Genomic DNA, 14139 nt, shown 5'->3' on the forward strand with positions numbered 1-14139 from the left:
AGAAAAAGGAGGCCAATTTCTGTACAAAAGTCTGGAAAATAGATTATTCATTGTTTTTATTTAGAAATACAAGTGGGACAAAAGTAGGTTTGTAGTTGTGAGTATGCAATACAAAATTTATTCTTATATTACTATTTATTATTATATTATTTTCCATATGAACAACTGTAAACCTACTTTCCCCCCACCCTGTATGTTTATTCTTTTTTCTTTTCCCACTTTTCTTTTTTATGAGTTGTATTTTACTGTTTTTCACATTAATAGAAGCCATAACATCCTTTCTAAAGTTCTTCCCCTCCCCTAGTACTATTGGCCCACTTTTGACTGCCTTTCAACACATTTGTGGCTAAAAATTTTGATGATACACCATCTCCCCAGCCCCACTCAATCGTTGGGGTTATTTCTAGGATGAGAAAGGAGAAATGCCAACTCACACTGCCATATTTAAACTATGGTTTTGCCTTGTTTAAATTTAAAGTATTGTTTTGTTGTGGTTCCATTTCATCGTACCTAGCAAAATGTTTTGAATTTTATAAACTAAGTCTGGAACAGTTCTCTGAATTGATAATAGTAGATTTTCCCTTTGTTTTATATGCATTTGGTTAGTTTTGTTAGGTCATGGGGAATTATATTGAATTGCCTTTTTTGACTCTTAAATGTACCCACCAAACATTTTTCTCTCTATTTATGAATGCTATTAAGTAGATAAAACATGTAATTGTACCAAAATTCAAAAACTATAAAAATACACAGTGAGAAGTATATTTCCTTCCAGTTTCTCAGATTCCTTTCTAATTCCTACAGAGTTAACAATTCTTATAATTTCATTTTTTTTGTCCTTGGAGAGAGATTCTGTATAAAAACAAATATTTGTTTATGAATATATTCAAGTGTTCCTCCTTTTTTGTTCAAATGATACCACTGGATACAATGTTTGTGCCTCTCCTTTTTCACTTAACTTTACCTTGGAGATAATTCTTTATCAAAACATATACACCTGCTCTGTACTAGTATCTGCATAGTACACCACTGTACAAATGTATCCCAAACATTTAAAGTTCCTGCTATGGATGGACATTAAAAAAATTTTTTGCCCTAACCAGTGTAGATCTGTGGGTTGAGCATTCTCCCACAAAGCAAAAAGCCACTGGTTTGATTCCTGGTCAGAGCACATGCCTGGGCTGTGGGTTTGGTCCCCAGTCAGATTACATACAAGAGGCAATTGATCGGTATTTCTTTCTCACATCAATCTTTCCTTCCCTCTATTTCTCCTTCCCTTCCCCTCTCTTTAAAAATAAGTAAATAAAATCTTTAAAGAATTGTTTTTTGTGCTTTTATGACCATTCCACATTAAGTATCCTTGTATGTAGGCCATTGTGCTTGTTTAAATATATGTCTAAGATTATCAGTGTATCACTTAAAAAGAGCAAAATTCACTCTGTATCTTATAGCTTTCTTTGCTAAAAAGCAAAGAATTCATGGAAATATAATTAACATAATGAAAGGAATGAGATTAATAAAGGAATACTTCCTTGACAAGTACTATTACATTTTTTTAAATGGGGTTAAGACATACATTATTTCCACAATGACTTTATCACATTTTTAGTCAAGATTCCCTTAAGTTTTAGACCCAGCACCTTAAACTCAAAATCTGAATGTTGCTTTTAAACAGCCTCCACCCTTCCTAAAGCTGTCAATACCATCCTTCTGGAAATCAAACCTAGAGTACCCAGTAATGGCTCTGGTCTTCTGTAATTCTCCAAGACCCAGCTAAGATGAAGACTTACCCTTTTTAAAAGTACAGACACAAAAACAATACTAGCTATTGAATGTGCATTCAGTAAATGTCAGCCATATTGAGGGAATGACCAGTGTGATAAATTAACAGAAAAAATTATACAGATACCATCATAACCTCATTTTGCAATAATCAGAATTTATGACTATGAACTAACATAACTGAGAGAATGGACAAAAGAGCCCCTCTACAAGGGATAAAAATTCAAACATTTTGTTTAATGAGTCATCTTACACATGCTGAATTTAACAGTGATAAAACTTCATGGAGCCATTAAACAAAGTTAGCGCTTAACTATTTTACAAAACCAAAACAAAAACAAAAAACTAAGTTAAACCAAAACTGAGAAAGCAGTATTCTGCAAGTCCTTTCCAAGAACATCTATCAAAATATTTCCAACTGTGACATGTATGCTTTAATTGCTTTTGTTATTCTGTTGTTTAAATGTGTTGAATTCAGAGAATGGAGAAACATTAAACAAACTATATGGAAAATTACTATCTCAACAGAGCATCTGTAAACAAACAGACAAACAAACTGTTTTCATTATCATGGTTTAATAGGCTTTCTTTCCTTTTAGTTTACCTGTGGCCCTCAGAGGTCTCCAGGATACTTTCTTCTTGAGCACGCAGCAATATTTCAGACACTTGATACTGAGCCTCTAATAGAAGGAGAGTGTCTAGACTACAGCATATCACACTTAATAACCTGTATAAAGAGAAATAACAAAAAGTAGATTTTACAAAATAGATCCTAAAAGTGTAGAGACTTTCTTAGTGTCTTAACTATTTACATATAAAATACAAATTTTAAGAATGATCATATAGTTATTTCAGATATACAGGGTCTGGCAGAAGTAACACCTGCTTGAATGTGGTTGGTAGGGTAATAATACAGATGTGATAATTTATAGTTTTAATTTGAACATTTCACCTAAAATGTCATATGGTATGCATGAGTGTGATATTTTATGTTATAGAATTACATGCTTATGATTTTGTAATAAAAGATTTTATAATAAAAAGGGGGCATTATTTGTGCCAGACCCTGTATTTTAATCAATTTAAACAGTTAACAGACTGTTAAAAAAAAAGTTTTTTTGTATGAAAATTTAAGGACCATGGGTAACTCCAAATCAAGCTTTAAAAAAAATTAAATCTAGAAATATTAAGTTTTTTCTCAACTGCTAGTTAATTTAAAATTTAGGGAGACCCTGGCCAGGTAGCTCAGTTGGTTGGAACACCATCTTGATATGCCAAGATTACAGGTTTGATACTCGCTCAGGGCACATAAAAGAATCAACCAGTGAATGCATAAATGGAAGAACAACAAATCAATGTTTCTCTCTCTCTCTTCTTTCCTCCCTTTCTGTAAAAATCAATAAATAAAAATAAAATCATAACATCAGTAATTCATAAAAACAGCAATTTCACTGCTGCTAAGAATCCTGAAACACCAATTCCAAAGAACTTATTCACCCTGATGCTCATAGCAGCATTATTTGCAATAGCCAACTGCTGAAAACAGCCTAAGTGCCCACTGGTAAATGAGTGGATCAAAAACCTGTGGTACATTTACATAGTGGAATACTATGCAGCCGAAAGAAAGAAAGAACTGCTACTCTCCTCAACAGCATGTATGGAACTGGAGAGCATTATGCTAAGCAAAATAAGCCAGATGGTGAAAGACAAATACCACAACATCACCTTTAACTGGAACCTAATCAACAAAACAAACAAGTGAGCAAAACAGAACCAGAGACATGAAAATAAAGAACAAACTGACAGTGACCAGAGGGGATGAGGGAACAGGGTAACTGGAGAAAGAAGCGGAAGGGGCAAGTCAAGGAACATGTGTAAAGGACCGCTGGACAAAGACAGTGGGGGTGGCAGAGGATTGAATGTTGGAGGTGGGAGGTAGGTAGGGCAGGGGAGAGCAATGGGGGAAAATGGGGACAACTGTAACTGAACAACAATTTTAAAAAAAAGAAAGGTTATGCCAATGCCACAGCAATAAAGGCATTAAAATGTTTTTTAAAACTGCAAATTACTACCACTTTTGTTTCACCAATTAATTACAAAAGAAACAACAGAATCATTTTGCAACCAGTCCAGGAAATGTTTCTTAGGTTAAATGTCAATGGTTAACTTTTTAATTCTCTGGTAAAGCTGAGAAAATATAAATATTTTCTGAGTGAATAAACAAGTGTGTTTTTCAGTACCAATAGTGGGTAAAATATAAAATGTTACAGAGAAGTCAAGTAAAAGGAATCATACAAAGATTACTAAACATTACTAAACATTACCTTAACATTACTAAAAGGGAGATGAGTAGAACCCATGTGGTTCCTATTGTGGCACAGAGAATGTACACCACACCGCCTACAAAATACTCTGGCCACGAAACTGAACCTGAAACTAACCAATCCTAGGAGAACACTCAGATGAAAAACAACCCTCTTTTAGAGCAGTGTGAATGGCACACAGCACAGCACAGGAGGATCCCTGGTCCTACTAGAGTCCTTCGTCAAGGGAAAAAGGTGGAACAAGGAATCACAAATGAACCAATTATTTATTAAGGGTTATAGGCTATAGAAACAATTACTAATAAGTAAAAGTGACTGCCTCCATGGTAAGGTCAGTGGAAACAGCTCAAAAAGGGGACAAAACACACACAAGAACTTAGGTCTACAGAAAAATTCCAGCTAACCAGGACCATGACACCCTAACTCCTCATCAACACAAAGGTTTAGGGAGAACTTAGTGACCTTTTTCTTTCGTTAGGCTACTAATTCAGTGAACATGTCCTGGAAATGAGTCTCAATGTCCTCGAGTTTCTGATTTAAAAGAAGGGTTCTGTAGGGTCTAGACCAACCATGATAAGACACAAGATGAACTGGAGCAACTCTGAAAGCAAATAAATGCCTGAGCCAATTTTTTCTCATTCCAGGTTGAGCGAATAGAAACTGTAACAAGTGATATAAGACTTTTAAGATCTAGCAAATACTAGGAATAATATAAAGCTTAGCAAATTTCATCCAGCAGTAAATTAAAAAAATATAGTACACTGTAACCAAGGACAGTTCATTCCAGGAAGAAAAGGATAGTTTAATATGAAAACATCTCCTAATGTAATTCATGACATGAATATGTAATGGAAAAGAACCATATAATCATCTGACCAGATACTTAAAAGCTACTTGATTTAAGATTCAACATCCACTTTCTATTCCCTGTCCTCCAAAAAATTCTGAGTAAATTAAAGAAAGGTTACTTTCTTTAATTTGATTTACAAAACAAATTTATCTCAAGGCAAGAGCTAAAAGCATAAACAGGAAAGCATTCCCCTTAAGGTCATGAGGGAAGCAAAGTCATCCATTATTATTTAACAGTGATCTAAAAGTTTAAGCCAATGCACAGAAATTTATAAAAAAAGAGACATGCTATCTGACAAGAGATAATAATATCCATTACTAGAAGGTGATAAAACTGTTTATTTGGCAACCATCTCGTCCATGACACAAAATTCAATTTACTTAATTTTAAGAAATATTGGTTGAATACCAAGTATCTACCACCATTTTAAGTACATTGCTGAGGACGCATGCATAAAAATTCCAGTCTGTATGGAATGCAAAATAGTAGTGGAAGGGAATACACAATGAACAAAATAAAAAGTTAAAAACCAAAACAAAAAGCAGTATAGATAAAATTAAACCAGAAAAGTATATACAAAGCTCTACTGAGGGGGCAGTGTGGATGAATAACTGTGTGCAATTTTAAATAAGGTGGTGAGGAAAGTCCCCACCAAGGTGACACTTCAGTGAAGAATGAAAAGAAATGCAGAAGCAAGCCATGGAGTGATCTGGGGACAAGTGTTTCAGGCACAACAGCCTGAGCAAAGGACCTAAGGTATGTCTGGCATGTTTGAAGAACAGTAAAGGGGCCTGTGTAGCTAACATGAAATAAATAAGGAGGAAGTATTAGGAGATGATGTCAAAGTAACATGAAGGGTCCAACTCACACAGCACTCTGTAAGGCCATTGTGAAGTTTTTCTTTGTTGACATGAGAAACCAGTGGAGTAGGATTACATCCTCATGAAATGAAAAACCTTGTGAGTACAGAATTGAGATGATCTGATCTGTGTTTTAATAGGTTCATTCTGGCTGCAATGTACAGAATAGGCAGAAACAGAGGTATAGATACCAGTTTTTTAAAAAAGCTATAGTAATAATTTAGATAAGGTAATAGTTTAAAACTGAGCATTGTCAGTAGAGGATCTATAAATTAAAAGAAAGGCTCTGTGGTAGAATCTTAGGGTGGTCCCCACACCTCCCACCCTCCTGGTACTCATGCCCTTGTGAGATTCCCTTCTCTTGGGTATTGACAGGACTTGTGAATTCCCTCTAACCACAGTGTACTACAGGTGATAGGATAGATGTGATTACATGATTGCATTACATAAAACTCTGTGCCCTTCTTGCTGGAGTCTTTCCTTTCCACTGGCTTTGAAGAAGCAAGCAGCCATGCTAAGAAAGGACCATATGGCAAGGACAATAGATGACCTCTAGGAGTTGAGAGCAGCCTTCAACTGACAACCTACAAAGGCCTCTAGGCTCCATGCAGGAAGAAAACAAGATCCCCAGTCCTAAAGCCATGAGGAAATAATTCCAATAATTTCCGTGAGTGTGGAAATAGATCCTTCCCTAATAGAGTCTCAAATGAGAAGACAGCCACAGCTGACACTTTGATTATAGCCTTGTGAGACTTTGAACAGTAGACCCAACTGAAGTGAACCTAAACAGAAACTGACATAATAATTGTGTGTCGTTTTAAGCCACAAAGTTTGTGGTAATTTGTTACACACTGATATAAAAATAACACAAACTCCAAAGTTTATACCTAAGCAACTAAAAGTATGATGTGCTTGCTATTTGGTTAAAATGCAGAAAACCACTAGAAGCTGGGGAAAATTGTGTGTGTGTGTGTGTGTGTGTGTGTGTGTGTGTGTGTGTGTGAGAGAGAGAGAGAATTAAGTAAGGTGACCATTAACAAAAGATAATTAATAACTTTAATTTGTTATACCACTAACAAATTAAAGTATTACCATGGAAAATATATCATATTAACAATAGCAAAAAAATAGAAAAGATAAGAAATGCACAGGACCCAAATGAAGAGAGCTACAATATATCACTGAAGAATGCAATAAAGTTCAATAGAAAGACAGTACCTACCAGGAGGAGAATATTAAATGTTATAAAGATACGCATTCTTTCCAAATCAACTTAAATTTAAATGTACATTGTGTGCTAATTTAATAAAAAATTTCAAGCTTTTTTAAATAAGCTCAACAAAATACCTCTACAATAACCTAAAATAAATTTTTAAAAGAGAATAATGAAATGAATAAGTAACTTGCAAATCTACACAATTTTGTGGACATTTATATCTATGAGGAAACTACCATGTTCTAAATTTGGGAGATGTACAACATATGAGTCTCATAATAACTGTGAGGAAGGTACAGTTACTGTCTCCATTTCACATATGGGAAAGCAGAGGGACGGAGAGGGTAAGAATCTTGCCTCAGATCACTCTGGCAATGTGGTTCCAGAACCCACGCCCAACCCCTGGGTGACGCTGCCACATACTGGGGAATGTAATATAAGACTACAAGTATTAAATTCACAAAAGATACAAAAGACCTCTATGAAAAAAACATTTTAATGACCATAATTAAATAATGCAAATTAAAGAAACATATGCTATGATTACAGATTAGAAAACTCAGATTATAAAGATGTTAATTCACATCTATAGATTTATAGATTCTATAAATTGTTCTATAGATTCAATCCAATGACAATTAATATCTCAGTGGGCTAGTTCGTGTGACAAGCTGATATAAAAATTTATGTGGAAAGAAAAGGACTAAAAGTAGCCAAGATATTTTTGAAAATGAACAAAGTGGGAGATAGAATTGCTCTATCAGTTATTATGAATATAAATTATTAACAAAGCTATGATAATTATAACAGTATAATTGATATTTGCATTAGGATACAAAACTCCAATGAACCAAATAGGAAGTTCAGAAAAAGTCTTCTGCATAATCAGCTTTTTGTAACACACTAAAGAATTATATATGTATGTATGTATGCAAAAAATATTTAGCTAATGTTCTACATGTAGCTGACTTGTTAATTGCAGCCAAAACTGAAGAAGTGGACACAACTCAAATGTCTATTAATAGCATAAATAAAACATGGTATATTCGTACCATGAAATATTATATAGCAATGAACATAAAGTAACTGAAATGCATGCAATATTAATCTTAGAAACCAAAGGCTATGCAGAAAAGATCAAACATGAAAGGATATATAGTCAAAGTTACCAATAATGTAAAGTATAAAACAGAGCAAAATTAAAATATATTGTTTAGGAATACATAACTAGCTAGTGAGAATATAAAATAAATATCATGCAAGTCAAAACTGCAGTCACCACTGAGGACCAAACCAGTGCATAACGCTTGTCCTCTTTGTGTCCTTGATTGGCCTGATATGGACATTCATTTGACAACAATTTTTAAAGCTATATGTTTACATTTTGTGCAATATTTATTTTTAGTATTTTAAAAGTTAAGTGCTGTATTAGGGTAGGTAATGGGAAATGTATATTATTATACCCATAAGAAATATAAATGTCTTCAACAAATTCAAAATACTAATAAAAATGCATACTTTAATGAGTATGCATAATATGATTATTCTTGTGAAACTCTATAACAACTACTGCCATTTACCACTAAATTATGTAAATCATCTAATAAACAGATCTTAATGACTCATTAACTATACCAGTATGTTTATATAAGCTAACAGCTAGAGTAGAAAAAGCCACCTGAGTAAGACAATTTCATTTCTTTAGCCTAACCATAATACTAAAGCTAGGGTTACAAACTGAACAGAAGTGTACAGATTAATTTATATCCACTAATCGAGACAAATGATTTTAAAAAGTCTCAAAATGTCTATATTATTAGGCTTATAAGGAACAAATTGTGAAGCTGAATTTTTGTTGGCCCCAAACCAAATTTCCCAAAGTTATGAAAAAAGATTCTGCTGTTTACTTTACATGTAGAGCAAGTTGGTTATATCAAGAAGTAGTCCAAAAAAGTAAACAATTTCTCAAGGTGAATCCAAATTTGTGGGTAAACTAAATAAAATATTAATGGTATATTTTTGTTTTTTATGAACAGAGATAACATAAAAATAACTTAAAATAAGTTAATGTAAAAATATCAACAGTTGCACAGGCACATTTCTTAAGTGTCTGTGTGAACATGTGTATGTGTCTTTTGCAGGATACAATTAAAAGTAGATTAACTTTACATACTAGACAAAGGAAATAAATAGATATTCTACTTCAAGATTTTCCCTCTCTGAAAGGGTAAATAAAAACCTTGAGATAGAGTCCAATTGTAGCAAATGCTAGCATCTCACATAGTGTCATCTATAAGCTAGATTTAACTTTTTCTTCTACTTTGGTTAGAGAAAGTTGCCGAAAGTGTGTGTTGTAAATGTGTGTGCCAATTGTTTATCCAATTTACCCGTGTCCTCAGGGCCAGTTTAGGCTTCTTACAAATGCTATTTGGACTTGATGGTGAAGTTCTGTACACGTATAACTCTATGTTTTGGAAGATCATAATGCACAATACCAACTGAGTGGGGTAGGAGTTTAGGGAATAATCCTATAATCTTATTATTGAAAATTTCAGTCTTCCACCTAATAACCTACTTTCATCTCCATTCTCAGTGGTGCCTTTAATTCCTAGTGCTTCTAGAAAGCCGTGATGTGCAAAAGTTGCTTCTGAGCCTCCTCCCGCTGCCAGCTTGGGTATTAGCTTTCTTGCACTGTTGATACATTATAATTCATCCATTCATTCTATAGCTTCCAAAATTATACTGTGAAAATCTCCAACCAGTATCTGTCTCAAAAATTTTCATCCCACACCTTTCTTATTGCAAAAGTATCTCCATCAAAACAAGGATGTAAACCAAGATATAGGAAATCTAATCCCAGGTAAAAGGAGATCCAACTCAGAAGAAAGATAAAAGCAGTTCCCAGGATGGAAAAGGGAAATCCCAAGAGGGCTAATACATAGGGCCAAAGGATTCTCCAGTGCAAAATGGAACAAGGTGTGGTACAAGAAAAAAAAAAAAAACAGTAATAAAGATGTCCTCTTGTTCACCTAGTGTTTATGCTTTCACAAATAAAAATGGGGCATGGTCCCTGCCCTCAAGAGTGTAAAAACCTTGCCTAGCTGGTGTGGCTCAGTGGATTGAGGGCTGGCCTGCAAACCAAAGGGTCGCCAGTTCAATCCCCAGTCAGGGCACATGCCTGGGTTGTGGGCTGGGTACCTAGTAGAGGGTGTGTGAGAGGCAACCACACATCAGTGTTTTTCTCCCTCTCTTTCTCCCTCCCTTCCCCTCTCTCTAAAGACAAATAAATAAAATCTTTTAAAAAACACACCAAAAATTATTTTTAAAAAGAATATAAAAACCTTGAGATATAATTAGCAAGAATAATTGTAAGGCACTTTGGTGTTTATCTCACGAAGCAGTACAATGTATGGGTCAGATACTGCATTCTCAGGAACCAGAATATTTAGGTTCAAATACCAGCTTCACCATTTACTACCTGTGTCACCTTAAGGAAATGGCTTAACTTCTTTGGCTCAGGTAAGTCAACTTATAAAAGTGGAGTTAAGAAAGATACCTATTTCACAGGACTATTCTGAAATAAGTGACTTAAATGTAAAATTAATACCATTCCTGAGACATAATAAGCACTGTGTTATGCAGCAGCAAAGGTAGAAGTACATGTTTGAGGATAGTCTAAGGATACATTAGTAGATAACACAGAAAATAAAGCAAATAAACAAAACCATGCAATTATTAATTTCCAAAAAAAATAAAGTAGGGCCCTGGCTGGTGTGGCTCAGTGGACTGCACACACACCTGTGCACCAAAGGGTAGTTGGTTCAACTTCCAGTCAGGGTTCATGCCTGGTTTGCAAGCCAGGTTCCCAGTGGGGGGCGCGCGAGAGACAACCACACACAGATTTCTCTCTCTCTCTCTCTCCCTTCTCCTCTCTAAAAATAAATAAATAAAATCTTCATTTAAAAAGACTTTAAAAAAATAAAGTAGGAAAAACAATATAGTTATGGTATACTACTTCGCCAACAAATGAATAATGTTTATATAGAAAAAATAGCAAACTTTCGATAGGGATTTAATCAAGATTGTGATAAAACTATGGAGCACGGAGAAAGGAAGAGAACAGGAAATCTAAATTCTAAGCTTCTACTGATAAATCTCTAAAGACAAGAGATAAAATTTAAAAATCAAGACGTGGCATAATGCAAGCACATTATTAAAAACCTAGAGTCAAATACACAAAAGAATTCAAGGAGTTGAAAGTAGCATCCTCTGAAAAGTGGGACATGGCAATGGGGAAGGACGGGTAGAGGATGATTCCTCATTTCTAAAAACCGCCCCATACTACTTGGCTTTTTAACTATGTGCATTTATTACTTTAATAAATATAAATTAAAATAGTGTTTGGTAGATACCACATAAACTATGAACTAATATCTTGTACAGCTCTTCTGTCAAAAATAAATAAATAAAGGTTCTGTGCTGGCATTGGAAAGTAAATTTAAAACATACAGAATAGTTTACTTAGTTTTTACTTTTCCTCAAATAGGTAAAACAAATATTTGTTTTCTAAGCTCTAAACTGTCTTTTAAAAAGTTCTTTTCACCTAATTAAATTTTGCCTCTAATATAATGAAACTGAATCAATATGATTTAATTTCTGTCATAAAGAAAAATGTTTAGGGTACAAGAATTATAAAAAATGTTAAACATGAATTGGACATTACAAATGAATTTATCTTGTTTAAATTAGAAACCTAAGATAAAATTCCACTGGGTAAGGATTTAGGTTTAACCATAGGAAATTGGTATTACTGGGTGGGAAAAAAAATCAAAATATATTCAGTCAGGATAAGGAATTGTTAACCAAGGTAACCAGACTACTAAGATTTGCAGGATTTTGTGTTAATCATTAAGACTCAAATTGGTTATTGGTTACTGCTCTTATGAGATAATAAATCATAACCTTGATATATTGACCCTGTAAATTTTGTGATATAGTTATATGTTTTATATATATTATAAGATATAAATATACTAATTAAGGGCTTCTTATGCACTGAAAAATGCTCTTAATGTTACACTGTATAACCCCAAATAATTTACAAACATCCAATTTATCACTGTAACACCACAGGCAGCTGCATAAATTTTTGATGCTCCCCAGGAGACGTCAACATACCTTTGAATATGTGCCAACAAGCATAAATAGCATGATTAAGCAAAAGAACAGTCTGGGACCAGATTGCCTTAACTATCAATTGGTTAGAATATGAGTTGCACGGGCTCACAACGACCATGGCTCTGAGTCCTCTGTGAGGCTCCCTGTCAGTGCTGACTTGAGGAAAGCCAGCTATGACCTAGGTAAGCCAGGACGCTAAGAGTTCTGCAGTTGAGCCTTAGGCCCAGATATCAACAGGAAGATACAGACATTGTTTTGCCTCAAATGCAAAGGGAGCCTCCCAATCTAGTCTGGAAATGGGCATTTTACATCACCGCACAACTAAATTTTGAAATATGACACTGTATAATTTATTTCTTTTTCCTTCTCCTCTCCCAACCCCTTCCTTCTAAGTGAATTAAAAATTTCAAAGTCATGATGTAAATGTCTATAATTCCTTATCTATAAACCTTAGAATGAAGAACTGAGAATTTTTAAGCATTCAGGAAAAAAATACAGTACAGACTGAGTCTGGAGCAATGTCTCATAAGTAAGCACATTAATATTTCTTTGGCAAAACATTTATATTTCAAATTCTTCAGGTTAAATAAAAACTATAAAGCCTCACATCATTTCAGGTAAAATTAGGTATAGAGAGAAAATATGTCATAAAAAAGTTTATTTTTTAAAAACCTTTCCTGAATTTTAGAATTCCAAATCAGAGATTGTGGCACATGAACAGTTCATATCAAGCAAATATCCATTAAAATATTCATAAATACAAAGAATCTGTTTTTAATACATGGTATATAGAAATTTATTCTTAAAATCCAACCAAACATCTCTGAATTTCAATTAATTTCTGTAAATGCAAATCAGTGCCTACTTCATGTGAATATTTATTTGAACTATTTGCAGGAACAAAACAGTGTCTGAAATTCAGGACGAACTCTTTCACTTGTTTTGGAATGTAGCTTGGACACGGTAGATACCCCAGGACTTGTCTAATAACCCAAATCAAATTTCACCACCAGAAGAATGATAAGAATGACTACATACTTTTTATATCACTTATTAAATATTATCACATCATTAATGTGCACAGGTGGGCACTTGTCCAGGGAACCAAAATGGTTAGTCCCAGGTATAATTTCCACTTGAAGGAATTCCAAGCATGTTCTTTGTCTGACTCACGCCTGCAGTCACAAGCCCCTTCTCTTTACCCTGCTGCTTTTTCCTAATATTTCTCCCCTGAAAAGACTGAGTTAACGCATTTCATTTCTACTAATATTCTAAATATTTTGGTATATGTACCACCTTAAATTCCATGTTATACTTTTATAAACTCTCAAATATGTACATTGTGTATATATCTCACTTAATAAAATGACATAATAATCGAACACAAAAGATTTCCTTCTAAACAGCACAAACTGGCTAGCAGAAATGCAATGTCCGATTAACTGATGACCAAAACCAAGAATGGGACACGAATTACATACAAACTAACCACAGCAGCAAAACTGGAACTTCAAGTTTCTGAAACACCTATGACCACATGTACAGAGGAAAAGAGAGGAGCAGGGTCAGTCTGCCAACGAAACACTGCGTGTGGAACAGGCATGAGCAGAGGCTGTGGAGAGCCTGCTCACTTGCTCTTGTGCCAAATTCGTATCTTTGTCTCAGAAAGTGCTCTGAGATCTCCTGAAGCTGGAAGTTAGTTTGGACTTCTATAAGTGTACACCGAGTAGAGCTTTGGGGCATACTGAGTTTTCTTAAATTGCTGGTGTGCAGACCCAAATGCTCAATAATTTGGACATCTAATCAAAGGAAAACTTGGAGATAGATACACAGATACAGGATCAGTTAGTAAAAAGTGATAACTGAAACCATCGTAGGGGAAAAAATGGAAAAACAGACTGATGGCATACACTAGAAGAGAACTGAAAA

At 34.4% G+C, this 14139-nt stretch overlaps 1 protein-coding gene across 1 annotated transcript in view; it reads right to left on the bottom strand.

Annotated features, from left to right (window-relative positions):
• The window catches only part of TBC1D32 (TBC1 domain family member 32), a 176438-nt gene that overhangs the window by 66809 nt on the left and 95490 nt on the right, over positions 1-14139 (bottom strand). The window contains exon 24 of the mRNA XM_045843791.1: positions 2387-2509. Within this exon, the coding sequence (XP_045699747.1) occupies positions 2387-2509 (123 nt within the window). The remainder of the gene's footprint in view (positions 1-2386; positions 2510-14139) is intronic.

This window comes from Phyllostomus hastatus, unplaced genomic scaffold (genome assembly GCF_019186645.2).
Source record: "Phyllostomus hastatus isolate PE091 unplaced genomic scaffold, TTU_PhHast_1.1 phas_contig_40, whole genome shotgun sequence".
Taxonomy (NCBI): Eukaryota; Metazoa; Chordata; class Mammalia; order Chiroptera; family Phyllostomidae; genus Phyllostomus; species Phyllostomus hastatus.